The 13213-nt window shown below is 59.2% G+C and overlaps 6 protein-coding genes across 6 annotated transcripts in view; 2 read left to right on the top strand and 4 right to left on the bottom strand.

Annotated features, from left to right (window-relative positions):
• Positions 1-2251, bottom strand: part of ACA1_266390 (BTB/POZ domain containing protein) — a gene marked incomplete at both ends in the record, with an annotated part of 3184 nt that extends 933 nt beyond the window's left edge. Inside the window, 5 exons of the mRNA XM_004341451.1 lie at positions 67-426; positions 535-603; positions 692-841; positions 964-1637; positions 1813-2251. Coding sequence (XP_004341499.1) covers positions 67-426; positions 535-603; positions 692-841; positions 964-1637; positions 1813-2251 — 1692 coding nt within the window. The remainder of the gene's footprint in view (positions 1-66; positions 427-534; positions 604-691; positions 842-963; positions 1638-1812) is intronic.
• A 277-nt stretch (positions 2252-2528) lies between these two features.
• On the top strand, positions 2529-6067 carry ACA1_266380 (RhoGEF domain containing protein; the record flags this gene model as incomplete). Its single annotated transcript, XM_004341450.1, has 18 exons — positions 2529-2605; positions 2645-2768; positions 2872-2980; positions 3101-3211; positions 3244-3435; positions 3606-3677; positions 3768-3896; positions 3976-4064; positions 4180-4251; positions 4392-4490; positions 4641-4721; positions 4828-4881; positions 4979-5020; positions 5128-5215; positions 5353-5432; positions 5513-5593; positions 5679-5768; positions 5879-6067. 18 exons carry the CDS (start codon positions 2529-2531, stop codon positions 6065-6067), a joined length of 1779 nt encoding a protein of 592 aa, XP_004341498.1.
• A 107-nt stretch (positions 6068-6174) lies between these two features.
• On the bottom strand, positions 6175-7354 carry ACA1_266370 (methyltransferase domain containing protein; the record flags this gene model as incomplete). Its single annotated transcript, XM_004341449.1, has 4 exons — positions 6175-6569; positions 6684-6779; positions 6895-7068; positions 7168-7354. The coding sequence occupies 4 exons, from the start codon at positions 7352-7354 to the stop codon at positions 6175-6177; spliced, it is 852 nt and encodes a 283-aa protein (XP_004341497.1).
• Positions 7355-7546: 192 nt separating this feature from the next.
• Positions 7547-9511, bottom strand: ACA1_266360 (HEAT repeat domain containing protein; the record flags this gene model as incomplete). Its single annotated transcript, XM_004341448.1, has 7 exons — positions 7547-7973; positions 8051-8211; positions 8283-8516; positions 8595-8758; positions 8835-8994; positions 9083-9196; positions 9260-9511. The coding sequence occupies 7 exons, from the start codon at positions 9509-9511 to the stop codon at positions 7547-7549; spliced, it is 1512 nt and encodes a 503-aa protein (XP_004341496.1).
• Positions 9512-9756: 245 nt separating this feature from the next.
• ACA1_266350 (uncharacterized protein) lies at positions 9757-10169 on the top strand (the record flags this gene model as incomplete). Its single annotated transcript, XM_004341447.1, has 2 exons — positions 9757-9880; positions 9940-10169. The coding sequence occupies 2 exons, from the start codon at positions 9757-9759 to the stop codon at positions 10167-10169; spliced, it is 354 nt and encodes a 117-aa protein (XP_004341495.1).
• A 39-nt stretch (positions 10170-10208) lies between these two features.
• ACA1_266340 (methyltransferase domain containing protein) lies at positions 10209-13145 on the bottom strand (the record flags this gene model as incomplete). The annotated part of the gene is made up of 12 exons (XM_004341446.1): positions 10209-10360; positions 10470-10598; positions 10698-10804; positions 10951-10991; positions 11171-11289; positions 11372-11488; positions 11585-11788; positions 11922-12104; positions 12245-12413; positions 12503-12618; positions 12661-12864; positions 12980-13145. The coding sequence occupies 12 exons, from the start codon at positions 13143-13145 to the stop codon at positions 10209-10211; spliced, it is 1707 nt and encodes a 568-aa protein (XP_004341494.1).
• Positions 13146-13213: the final 68 nt, after the last annotated feature.

Genomic DNA, 13213 nt, shown 5'->3' with positions numbered 1-13213 from the left:
GCGTGCGTGTGTCGTGCCGTGCGTCGTGTCGTGTGTGCCGTGCGTGTCGTGCGGTGGGCGGGTTACCTCTTCGAGTTGTTCGTAGGAGAGCCATCGGAAGCGGACGGCCTCCATGAGCTCGTTGATCTGCTCCTCGGTCAGGTCGTCGCGGTGGGCCTCGACGTAGGTGCAGACAGTGTTGAACAGGTGCTGCTCGCTCTTGACGGCGAGGTAGCGGTGGTGCAGGAGCAGCATGAAGATGTCCACCGGGAGGAAGGTGTAGTCGGCCTTGCCCAGCGACGCGTGCGAGAAGTTGCGGGCGGTGATGAACAGGCACTTGAGGACCACCTCCTCGCTGTTGAAGTCGATGGCGCGCTTGAGCCGGGCCAGCGCGTTGTCGCGCGACAGCGTCTGGTTGACAAAGTCGCTGCACATCTGCTGCAGCTCCTACTCTCACCACACCACACCACCCACACCACAACACACACACACACACACACGAGTGTAAGTGTCGTGTCGTTGGTCGTGTCGTGTGCGAAGAGGAAAGTTGCGTACTTGAACGAGGTAGTGGTCGGCCATGGCCAGGAGCGGGATTACGTTGTCCTCGGCAATTGTGACGTGGCCCTGATAGATGAACTGTACAGTGTGTCGTGTCGTTGGTTGCGTGTGCGTGCGCGTGTGCGTGTGCGTGTGCGTGTGCGTGGTGGAGTACCTGGAGCACGAGGGGGAACACGTGGGCGGGGTCGGGGAAGCGGAGGTGGATGTAGGTCTGCCGGCCCTCCTGGAAGTTGCTCAGCAGCAGCCGCGAGAAGTACTCCGACGAGTAGGCCAACAGCAGCCGATGCACCCGGTACTCCTTGCCCTGTTCACCACACCTTAGCACCACTCTATCGTGTGTGTGTGGTGCGTGTGGTGGTGCGTGCGGTGCGTGCGGTGGTGCGTGTGGTGGTGCGTGCGGTGCGTGTGGTGGTGCGTGTGGTGTACCTCGCACTCGAGGGTGAGATCGGAGTAGTCGCCGCTTTGCAGGAAGTGGCGGAAGCCGTCCCGGAAGATGTCGGCCTCGCATCGCTTGGGCTTGACCTTCTTCTTGAGACTGTCCAGGTCGATGTTCATCGGCTGCCGGTCATACCCGCCGTACCCGCCGCCCGCCACCGTCGTCGGCGTCATCGGCGTCGTCACCGTCATTGGCGACGACACCGTCGGTGATGACGTCAGCATCGGCAGTGTCGATGAGGGCGGCGATGTCGACATGAGCAGCCTGCTGCCCGACGACTCCGAGCTCTTCTTCCTGTGCTCGCGCTTGCCCTTCTTCTTCGCCTCTTTCTTCTTTTTCTTCTTTTTCTTTTCTTTGGCGCCGCCGGCGCTGGTGGTGGTGGTGCCGGAGCCGGCGGCGGCCTCTTCGCTGAACGAGCGGCGGCCGCCGACGCCGCCGCCGGTGGTGTCGGTACTGTCGCGTCGGTCGGCGGTGGCGCCGGCAAAGACGCCGGCGAGAAGCGGCGAGCAGGAGAAGGAGGGCGAGGTGCCGGGCGAGAAGGAGGGCGACGACGGGGTCGAGGCGCCGCTGACGCCGGCGCTGCTGCGGCGGTCGTAGGCCGAGAACGAGGACCGGTCCGTGCCAAAGCTCGTGTTCAAAAACTTGCGCTCCATGTCGCTCACATCTGCGTGTGTGCGGTGTGTGCGGCGGTGCGTGTGGCGCGTTCAGCACACATCAACCGCACACGGCACATGGCACGACACGCACACATCACACATCACACACGCACACATCGCACACGCACACATCGCACATCGCACACGCACATCGCACATCGCACACGAGAGTGAAGGGAGTACCGGAGAGGGAAAAGGGGGCGGGGGGCGTGGTGGAGGAGGCGGACCAGCTCTGGTCGGTGCCCTGGCTGATGGACAGGACCTGGTGCGGTTGCGGCCGAGTAGAGGCCGTCGACGGTGTAGTGGAGGTGGTGGTGGTGCTAAGGTGGGGTGGGACTTGGGGCGCAGATGACGAAGATGAAGTCGTTGGAGTAGCGGCGGCGGCTTGGTCCAAAGAGTCGACGAGCAGCTGCTTGAGCTGCTTCTTGTGCTTCTTGCCCATCTTGGTCTTCTTGAGGGCGTCAATGAGGAAACTGCCGCTGCTGCCCGAAGACGCGCCTCGCAATCGATTCGATTGCTGATTTTTCGTGGGGGGCGACTGAGATGCCGCGGCCTGCTGATGATGCGGGGTGCTGACAGATCTGCGCGAACGGACCTCATTCGCCTCGGCCTCGTCGTCCATCTCCATTCCCGAGGCCCTCGGCAGCACCAGCTGACAAAATAAGAAGAAATAGGTGAATAAAATTAATTTTCAAAATGATTTTAAAAAATAAAATTGTGACCAACATATTGTCCGCAACAACTCGTTCGGACAGCTTCGTGGAGCTTGGCCGTGTGTTCACCCAGACCAGTAAGGGTACGGTCGCGCCTCTAGAGCCTCTTCGGCTCCTCTTTTCTTTGGCTTGGGTCATAAGAATCTAGTTTATTTTTAATGTGGTTATTACTGCTATAGTAGGGGGATGGAGACCTCGTCACCACGGACGCCGCAGCAGCAGCGGCTGGAGGGCGTTGGCAGCACAATTGTTGTGGGGCGCAAGTTGAGTGGCGGTGGCTCTGAACTGGGCGTCTCGCCCAGGGTGGGTCCGCGGGCGGTGGCGGGCTTCCTGGCCTGGGCCGACTTTGACAACCCCACCAAGTGGTGTCGGCGGTTCTTCGTCCTCCACGACGGCTGGCTCTACCGCTTCCCCAACGCCAACATCGTACCCTTTGCTCTCTTCACCTTCTACTTCTTCTACTTCTTCTTCTTCTCGCAAGCCCGCTCACGTCCACTTACACTAACGCGTTGTTGACACAACACTACAGAAAGCGAGGCCAGAAGTGGCGCTGTCGGTGAATGGCGGCATCATCGATACGCCGGACACGCACCCGATCGTTGCGGCGTCACAGATGAACCTCTTCCGCATCACCACCCGTACATCTCCTTCTCACCGCACACGCACCACCGCACACCGCACGCGCACGCGCACACGCACCACCGCACACGAAACACGAAACACGATACATTGTTGAGAGGCGACGTGTAGGGAACAAGGAGGTGTTCTATTTCCTCGCCGAGACGGAGGCCGAGATGGTGATGTGGGTCAAGCCGCTCATCGCGGCCTCGATGGCCGACTACGCGCCCGCGGCCTCGCCCCGCGACAGCGTGGCCTTTGAGCGGGCCAGGCCACCTACCAGGCCGCATCGATGTCATCAGCCGCTGCGCCGGCGGCCGCGCAGGCCTCCGCGTCGACCTCGGCGCCCACGATCCCTGCGCCCGCGCAGACGAAAAGATTGCCGCAGTTGTCGCTACGGCCACCGGCGCAGTCGCTCTCGTCACCGTCACCGTCACCGTCACCGTCGTCGTTACCGTCGCCCCGAGCGTTGGGGGTAGGGACGGTCCAGCTCTCCGCCTCTTGTTCGCGGCTGCCTACCGGAAGGCACGCCACACGCCACACGCATCACCGCACACACCGCACACGCACACGCACCACACGCGCGTGCGTGTCATCGAATTCACGGAACAATTCGTACATGCAGCGGTGCCCCTCCCGGCCAAGATGGGGACCAGCTCGTGAGCCCTCGCACCGGTTGGAAGAAGGCCATGTCGGGATCCACTCTCTCCCTCCCACGTACGCACTCGAACCCTTGGTTGCGTGTGTCGTGTGTGTGTCGTGCGTTCGGTTTGGTGTGCAAGCCGGTGGTCGGTGACTGATCATCAGCGAATGACAATTCAGAGAGAGCCGAGGCAAAGCTTAAGGCGCTCCAGCTCCGGGCGACGGCCAGAGACGTCGTCAGGTTGCAGGCCATCGTACGCGGCCGGATCGCCCGCAAGCGATACGCCGTGATCAGTGCGTCTCGCCCCCCATTTTCGCGGTGCTGCGCGTGCGCTGTAACCAACCAAACCAAACCAAACCAAACCAACGGCAGAGGAGATGGCGCGGAAGCGACGGAGCGTGGCCGAGGAGATCGCGCAGACGGAGAAGAACTACGTGTCGCTGCTGCTCACCACAATCGAAGTACTCACTTCTCCGCTCCTGCTAACTCGTCGGTGTGCGTGTCACGCGTGTGCGGTGGTGCGTGTGCGGTGGTGTGCGTTCCCTGACTCGTAACTTTTGGTGTTGCACCCAAAAGGTCATCTTTGAGCCGCTGCAGAAGCTCAACGCCCGGCTCGACACAGCGCAGTCGGACCAACCTCGTTTGAAAGTACGCCGCTTGTGTGATCGCTCTCCGGTGCGCAATTCGGGCCTGTCCTGACCACACGACACACCTATGCGCGACGACGACGACGACGACGACGACGACGACGACGACAACAGTTGAGTAGTCTGCATACCAACAGTCAGCTCCTGTACAAGATGCACGCGCGCTTCTCGGACGCCTTGAATGCGGCCGTGGCCCCCTACGCCCACTACCGGCAGATCGGTGCCATCTTCAACGAGTTTGTACGTGCCTGCCTCCGCGATCATAATTTTCACCGCACACGCACACGCACACCGCACACACCGCACCGCACACGCGCACTGACGCGCTGGCACTCGGTGACGGTCTTCCACAAGTTGCTCTTTCCGGGGTCGCTCTCGTCCGAGTACCAGAGGTACGTGGTCAACTACGAGACCGCGGTGAAGAACTACCACGAATCGCTCGCCTGCCACACCTATAAGAGCTTTTTCGATGTACGCCCCTACGACCGACCGCGCATGCAAATGCAATTACAGCTGCGACCGACCGTGGTCCAGACCGTATATTGGTCTGACGCGTCGGTATGCTTGGCTCCCACAGGTGGCCATCACGCACTACCGCTGCAACGCTCTCGACTTCTGTTCGCTGCTCATTGTACGTAGCCTCGCAACTCCTCCATCAGCACTTTTCTCTTACGCACACGCACACGCACACGCACACACACACGCACACGCACACGCACACAACACAGGGTCCCGTGCAAAGGATTACACGCTACGTGCTTCTGCTGAAGGTTTGCATGACAAAGTCATCTCTCTCTCTCTCTCTCATGAAATTCGTGCATTCATCGGCTATGGATAGGTGGAGGCGCCTCACCTTTACTTCCACTCCTCTTCGCAGGAGCTGTCCAAATACACGTGGACCGAGCACCCCGACCACGACCAGCTCAAGCTGGCCACGGCCAGCATCGCACAGATTGCCGAAGAGGGTACGCGCAAATGCGTCCTGAAACAATAACATATTATTGCAAAATTATTTATTATTATAGTAATATCATTAGACTAATAACAAATAATTAATAATTAATAATTAATTAAAATAATACGAACGCACGATTACGCGCAGTGAATGAGGCGAAGCGCAAGGCCGAGGGAATACAGCGCACGCTGAGCATCCAGACCAAGCTCGACGATCGCAAGATCGGGGTACTGTTGTACCCCGGCTACAGCGCTGCTGTGGCTGAACCCTAACCCTCTCACACACACACACACACACACACAAACAGCGCGGCCTCGCGGCGCGACGCTACATTCGCGAGGGCATTCTCTCGCAGATCGTAAAGGGACAGCAGCCCCGTGAGCGCTACGTACGGCCCTTCCCCCTAATGCTGCCAGTGGGTACCCTTGTGGGGGGAAAACTCAGGGGTTCTCACCACCGCCACCACCACGCAGGTGTTCCTGTTTTCCGACCAGCTCATCAGCTCGCTCAAGAAGACGGTCCGCATGGGCCTCAACAACACCACTGTCCGTTTCTCTTCCAAGGTTCGGTTTGACGCTCCACCCATACTAGTTGCGCGTTGTGCGTGCGTGCGTGCGTGCGGTGTGTTGCGTATTGCACGTGTGCGGCGTGTACTGAGACACGTTCAACACAGGGGGCGATATCGCTGCTCAACACGGTGGTGGTCAGGTCCAAGAAGGACGACGCGGTCTTCAAGCTGCGGAGTACGCTGCCCGGCCGGTCGGCCCAGACGACGACCAAGTGGCGGGCCAACAGCCAGCGCGAGTGCGACTCCTGGGTCCAGGACATCAGCCTGCTCCTCGCCGAGCTGAAGCACCTGTAAACATATATATCATAATTTCTAACATATATTTTCCATATTTAGAAGTATTATGTGATTTTATATCTTTTAATTTAAATGATGAATAAGCAAAAAAAGTTAACTTCTTTTTATTTTACGCCGAGACGAACGCGGTAGCCCCAGACCCAGGGCCGCGGCTCGGTGCCCATCCATTGGGTGAACTGGTCGAGCAGGGCGCCGATGCCGAGCTCGTCGTCGCTCACCCCGGCCTTGCGCACGGTGGCGACGTGGCCTTGGCTCAGGGCCAGCTGCAGCAGCCGCCGGGCGTCGCCGGTCTCCTGGTCGCTGTGGACGATCAGCTCCCGAACCCAGCGGAAGAGGCCGCTGGCGGCCATGCGGCCGAGGTGCTCCTCCTTCTCCCACTTCTTGACGTCGCGGTAGAGGTCGCGCTGGCGGCCCACGGCCTTGACCTCCTTGAGCCAGTCCGTGTAGCGCTGTTCGGCCTCCCAGCAGCCCGTGGCCGGCGGCCAGTCACAGTCGTACGCTGCGTCCATACGTGATGATAGTTAGCACGACACGCACGACACGCACGAACGACAACACACACACACACACACACAACGCCACGCACACGACGACGATGACACAGAGGACGCACCGACGAATAGGCCACCGGGACGCAGGATGCGGACAGCCTCGGCGAAGGTGGGGGTCGGGTCCATCCAGTGGAGGGCCTGGGAGACGGTCACGATGTCTGCCAGAGCGCGTGTGCGTGTGCGGTGGTGTGTGCGCGTGCGGTGGTGAGTGTGCGTTTTTAGGTGACGCCACGTGCGGCACTTGGCTCAGTGTGTGTGTGGGGAGGGCGGTACCGACAGAGGAGTCGGGCAGGCCCGTGGCGGTCGAGAGGGCGTTGACGAAGCGCACGTTGGACGCGCCGTCGGGGTAGAGCGCGCGCCCCTTCTCCGCCTGGGCCAGCATGTCCGTGCTGGGCTCCACGCCCACCACCTCGTCCGCTTTGCCCTGCCACAGCCACGTCGACAGCCCTGCCACATCACGTGAGAGGGGGGGGGGTGTTGCATGTGTCGTGTGTAGTGCGTGTCGTGTCGTGCCGTGTCGTGCGTGTGCTGCCTTCGACGTCGTACCTGTGCCGCACCCGATGTCGGCCACGCAGGCGGCGCGGGTGCGCCCCGCGTAGCGCAGGAGCAGGTCTACCAGGTCGGCGGGCGGGGTGGGACGCGCGGCGTCGTACACGTCGGCAAAGCCCATGAACCGCTCCACGTTGGCCTTCAGGTCGGTCGTGGCCGCACTTGATGGGTGGTCCTCTGCCATCTTGTTAGATTTATTTTATTTTTTTTTGTTCTTTCTTATTTCCTCAATTATTATGTATTACGCCTCCCAACCAGAGAACGCCACGAAGAGCAACAAGGGAGGGACACTGCGAACTGTGATGAAACTTTTGTACAAAGATGACGATGAAGAGATTACTGAAGTAGAGGTGGGTGGGGGTTGAAGAGAGAACCTCTACGCCGACTTGGAGGCGATCTTGGTGGCAAGCTCGCCCTGGACGTAGTGCACGCCCTCGGTGAGGTAGGTCACAAGCTGGTTGAAGGCCGCCTCGCCCAGCGTCTCGCGCGCGCGGTTGTCGTACTGCTTCTCGCCCATCACTATCGATTCGACGATGGCGTACTTCCACTCCTTGCCCTCCTTGGTCGTCTCCGTGCCGCGGTTGACGATGAATTCGAGGAAGCCCGGGTAGGCGAAGAGGGCCTTGACGCCCCACGGGTGGCGGGCGAGGGCCTGCACGGCGTGGAAGGTGGCGTGGCGCAGGTCGGGGAAGGGCTGGTCCAGGAACTTCATGAACGTGCGCATCACCTCGCCGCTGGACGACCCGTCCCAGCCCTTGTCCTCCACGTTGAAGATCTCCAGCGTCTTCTCGTGATCTGGGCACCTGTGGGTTGGGTTGGGTTGGGTTGGGTTGGGTTGGGTTGGGTTGGGTTGGGTTGGGCTGGAGCAAACGGAACGTACGTGAGGAGCTCGGCAAGGGCGTGGAGACAGGACAAACGAAGGAGCATGGCGGTGGCGGTCAGGTGCTCGAACCAGCTCTTCACCAGGGCTCGCCTCGACAGAAGCAGCTCCGCACCCGCCACGGTGCTTCCCAGCGCGCCCACGAAGCTGATGGCCGCCTCCTGTCATCATTGGCGATTGAAGGCGACAGTCAGTGGTTTTCCAGGCTCGGTTGCAGAGGCAGTGCACGTACCGCACAGGATTCGTCTCGGCTCTCCAACAGTTGCTCGACGACCTTGAGCACAGGTACGAAAGACTGGAGGTCCCCTCCTATTCCCTGCTGTCGGGCAATGGACGCGAGGAGACGCAGCGCGCTGCCACACAGCAGCGAGAAGCCGGGGTCTTCCGTGTCGGTGAGCAGGTGGAGGATGGACGCCATGGCGCCCGAGCTCTGGACGTAGGCCACGCCGTGCTCGGTCTTGGCCAGCTTTTGAACGAAAAGAATAGCGGCTAAGTGAGCACTTGGCGTGGGCACTTGTGAGAGGCGAACAGAAGCCGAGCGCACCTTCTCCAGGAGCTCGAGTACGTTCATGCGCTGCAGGAGGTCCTTGGAGTCGAGCTCGCGGCTCATGAGCCCCAGGTAGTCTTTCGATCGCTCGAGCAGCTCCGCTGACTGAAGGGACAGTTCAACAAAGAGGTCCAGGACGCGCAGGCGCAGGACCTCGCTCTCTGCAATCACGTGACATGGTGTGGCGCGTGTGAGTTACACTTCACTGGACTCCACTCACTCAAAGTGGATGGGTACCTATGATCATGCCGTTGAACATGGAAGAGGAAGTCGAGCTGAAGACAAGCTCTTGGCCCACGGCCTCCTTGGCCACTGTGAGAATGGTCTGCACTGCGATGGTGGCCACCCGCAGATTGCTATCCGCCACTGACTTGACGATGGCCGGCCACACCTCCGTCTGCGCCGTCGGCCAAGCCAGCGGCACGGTGAGCTCACGTTTAGTAGGTTGCAATGAACGGCGAGTGGGGAAAGGTGGTGAGTCGTACCAGCAGAGCAAAGCCTTGAGGACCCGCCGAGGCTGTGCGTGCCAGCTGGGCGAGGGTGAGCTCGCGAACGGCCGGGAGCGCAGCAGTGAGACCGCCCGTGAGGAATGGCTTGACCTGTGGTCGCACATATGTGTCAACTTGGCAGCTTTACTGATAGGCAACAGGAAGGATGCGCACCTGGTCGGAGAGGAGGATGTGCAGGCCGGAGGGTCCAGCAAGTCGCTTTCTGATCTCGCGAACGATCTCGAGAAGGTCGTCCTCATCCTCTTGAGCAGATAGCTTTGTCAGCCCATCAAAGAGCTCGAACAGTGTCCAATCTCTAAGCTCCTTTTCCAAATCGCCCAATTTAATCTTCTTGTGCGATGCATCTCCCGTCGCATCGCCAGTGTCCTGGCCCTCCCGTCCGTGCTTGTTGTTGTCTACGTCCATGTTCGCCTATGCTGATGCGTGTGCAGTGTGAGAAACACTCGGCACTACAAGATGGCGTTTCTTGTTCGCCTTGACAGCAAAGAGACGGCTGGGCCGCTACAGGGATGAGCTGTAAACGTGTTTGGAATTTCTGTTGATTTTGTGTCGACTTGGTTTTCCCGCCGAAACAAATTGGCGCGAAACAGAGATCGAAGATCGAATCACATCAGATCAGGAGTGCAGGAAGCTGCGTGTGGAAGGTCATCATGGCAGAGAATGTGGCGCAGAAGAGACGGGCTGACGTGATGGAAAACAAGGAGAATGTTGAGAACATGCAGATCAGCTCCAAGGGCCGCCTTCCCGCCGTACTGGCTGAATTCGATATCGAAGGTGCACCCTCGTCTCGCCGTTTGTCTTGGTGAAGTGACCTGATTGTTTGTTGGAACTAGTTGAAACGCGATGCGAGGCGCTGCGCGGCCAAGCCAGAGAGCTGGAGGCCTCGTTCCGAAACCAACTCATCCTCGAAACGCTCAAGATTCCTCGCGACATTCGCACCATGCCGATGAAGACCTTCGCCGAGCAGTACGGCGGCGATCTCACCGCCATCGTCGAAGAAGCCCTGCGCAAGCGATACGAACCCATGGCCACTGCTGCCTCTACCCGAACGCAGCTCCCATGAGGCGGCATCCATTTGTACATAACAACTTTTCCGATTTTATCATCTTTCACATCTTCGAAGGAGCAGACACCAGTTGGAATGCTCGTAGTAGTCCTCCACCACCTCGCATCTCGCATCCAGTTCCTGCAGGCACAGATCTCGCAGCTCGCCCTTCATGTAGAGGTGGCAGTACCGGTTGTGTACCACCATACCTGCATCCTTCCCCAGCTTAGCCGTACGCATAACACATGACGCACGACACCAACGACCGTCGACACGACACAACACGACACGCACGAACGAGCAAGGTTGATGGTGAACCTTTGCCGGCCTGCTTGTCCTCCTTGGTGGGTGGTATGCACCAGGGAACGAGCACGTCCTGCTCCTTGAACTTGCGCTTCGAGTCGTCCTCTTGCTCCAGCGCCCACACGTAAATCAACACTCGCCCACCTTCCACGTTCATGAGCGCGTGAGTCCCGTGTGCGGTGGTGTGTCTTGTGTGTGGGTGGTGGTGGTGCGTGTGCGTGTGCGGCGAGGAGAAGAAGAGACCTGGCTTGGTGATACGGAGAAGCTCGGAGAGGGCCTGCAGGCGCCTCTCCTTGGTCGAGAGGTGATGAAGGACCGCTATGGAGAGCACGACATCGAACGCGTCTGACCTGTACGGCAGACGAAGCGTGTCCATCAACGCCACCTCGAAGCCTGATGCAGTGTAGTGTCAGTCGTGAGAAGAGTCACGAGGGTCTGATATGTGTCGTGTGTCGTGTGTGTCGTGTGCGCGCGCGGTGGATAGTGGGGTGGCAACCTCGCTGCGAGCATATGTCGATGAGCCCAGCGCTTCGGTCGCTGCCTACCGCAAAACAGCGTGGCCCTTGGCTATTGTCGTTATTCTGGCGGTGGACGACGTCCAAGTATCTTCCATTGCCGCAGCCAACGTCAGCAATGATGGTGCCCTGATTAGTGTGGCATTGTGAGTGCGTTGCGCTGTCATGATGATGATGATGATGATGATGATGATGGCATACCTCGGGCAGAGTCGAGAGAAAGGCTTCAATCTTGGGCCAAGGCTTCAAGCGCGTGAGGTGCCACTTTGGAGCGATGCTGTCGTACACGTCAATCACATTGCGCGCCTCGAACTCGGAGGCTTGAGTACATAGGTGCGCGCAGCCAAGAAGAAGAGATCAGCATCGCAGAGGCTCTCGCTTTTTAAGGGAGTTACTGCGTACCCGTGGTGGAGCCAAGAATGTTGGTAACTGACAGTTGCTGCGAATCGCATTCCTCAGCGAACCGACAGTCACACGGGTGTCCGCGCACTCTACGAAACGTGAACGACACCCTCTTGCCTGTCCACATCAGCTCGCGCCACCTTAACTCGCTGTATCACGCGCGCGCGCACACACGCACACCACACACACGCACACACACACACACGATTGTACCTTCGCGTTTAATGAGTTGCCCGTGGACGCAGTCGTATCGTCGGAAGGGGATGGCGTGCCGCCATTGGTATCGCGCCGCGCCGGTCATCACGAGGAGCGAGCGGCGCGGAAGGAACACAGACTTGTGCTGCGAGCTGTCCGGCAGCGAAAGGGTCATCACGCACGAGCTCCCCAGCGACAGCGATATAATGCCATCGTGGAAAGCTGTCACCGCAGAGTGTGAGTGAGCGTGTGTCGTGTGTGTGTGTGTGTGTTGTGTGTGTGTGTGTGTGTGTGTGTGTGTGTGTGTGTGAGCGGTGTGTTGTGTGTGGTGTATGTGTGTGTGTGTGTGTGGTACCAGAGTGTGTGTCGATGTGCGCGCCGATCCCGACGCCCTCCTCGTATTCGTTGACCGTGAGCTGATCGGACTCGGGCCACCGGCGACGCTGCACTTTCGTTCCCGTCGCCTCATCTTCCTCCTCCACGACCGCGGCGTCGTTCATCCTCTTCACCACCTCGCTCACAAAGTCGGGCAGGCCTCCTGTTCCCCCCGCCGTCAGCAGTGCTGAGTCTCGCAACGCACACGCGCACGCACACGCACCACCGCACACGCACCACGCACACGCACACGCACACGCACCACCGCACACGACACATGCGCGAGAGAGGGAGAATGGGCACCCAAGGGCTTGGTGATGTCGATGTTACGCGTCTTATAGTCAAATTCGTAGCCCCAATGCTGAACCCGGCGCCGGGGCAGCGTGTTCCAGGACTTGTCCTTCACGGCCGCGAGCAGCCGCTGCTCCTCCGTCTCGTCGATGAAATCGTAGAACACGTAGAGGCCTTCCACCTGAATTCGCGCATGTCCATCAACCTTTGCCGCGTGTAGTGGGTGTCATGCGTGTCGTGTGTGCGGTGAGTGCGGTGTGTGTCGGGTACCTCGACGTGCTGAGTGAGAGCGACGTCTTCGGCTTGCGCCTTCTCCGATTGCTTCAGCTCGGCGTACTCGAATCTGAGCTTACGGCCCGGCTTCAGTCCCAGCTGGCTCAGCTCTTCTGTGAGAGAAGTGGCGCGGGTGAGACTCGAGTCGCACACACCACACATCACATAAGGCACCATGACATGGGTGTCACCTCCTGCCTCGGTGTCGCTCTGCATCGCCTCGACGCTGGTGCGGGCCTGCATTGCCTCGTCTTTAGTAGCGTAGCTGATGAAGACGAAGGGCCGCGTCTCATCGGCCCACACTCGCTCCACGCGCCCGTACGCTCCGAAGAACGCCTGCAGAGTCTCCACCGCCACGCCTGCACGATATAATAGATCATATTTATTTATTTATATCATTGATATAAAAATAGTCATAATTATACGCACACAATTAGAAAATAATATAAATAAATATAAAGGAGTGAGACATACCTGTCTGTGGGCCGCAGCCAACGATGAAGAGGTGGCGCGTTGGAAAATTGGGGTCCTTTGGTCGCACGTAGTGCTGGGCCGGCGTGCCGCCTCCATCTGCGCCGGAAGCGCTCTGCACTGGCGTGCGGCCGGCCTTTAATTTCTTCTTTTTGACTCTGCTGGACATCTTGTCTTCCATCGATGAAGCCAGAGCGTCTGAATATTTTCTTTTACATTGATTTTATTGTTTTTGAT

The sequence above is a fragment of the Acanthamoeba castellanii genome (genome assembly GCF_000313135.1).
Source record: "Acanthamoeba castellanii str. Neff unplaced genomic scaffold scf7180000084770, whole genome shotgun sequence".
Taxonomy (NCBI): Eukaryota; Discosea; order Longamoebia; family Acanthamoebidae; genus Acanthamoeba; species Acanthamoeba castellanii.
The sequence above is the reverse complement of the archived record's forward strand: the minus strand, read 5'-3'. Positions and strand labels throughout refer to the sequence as shown.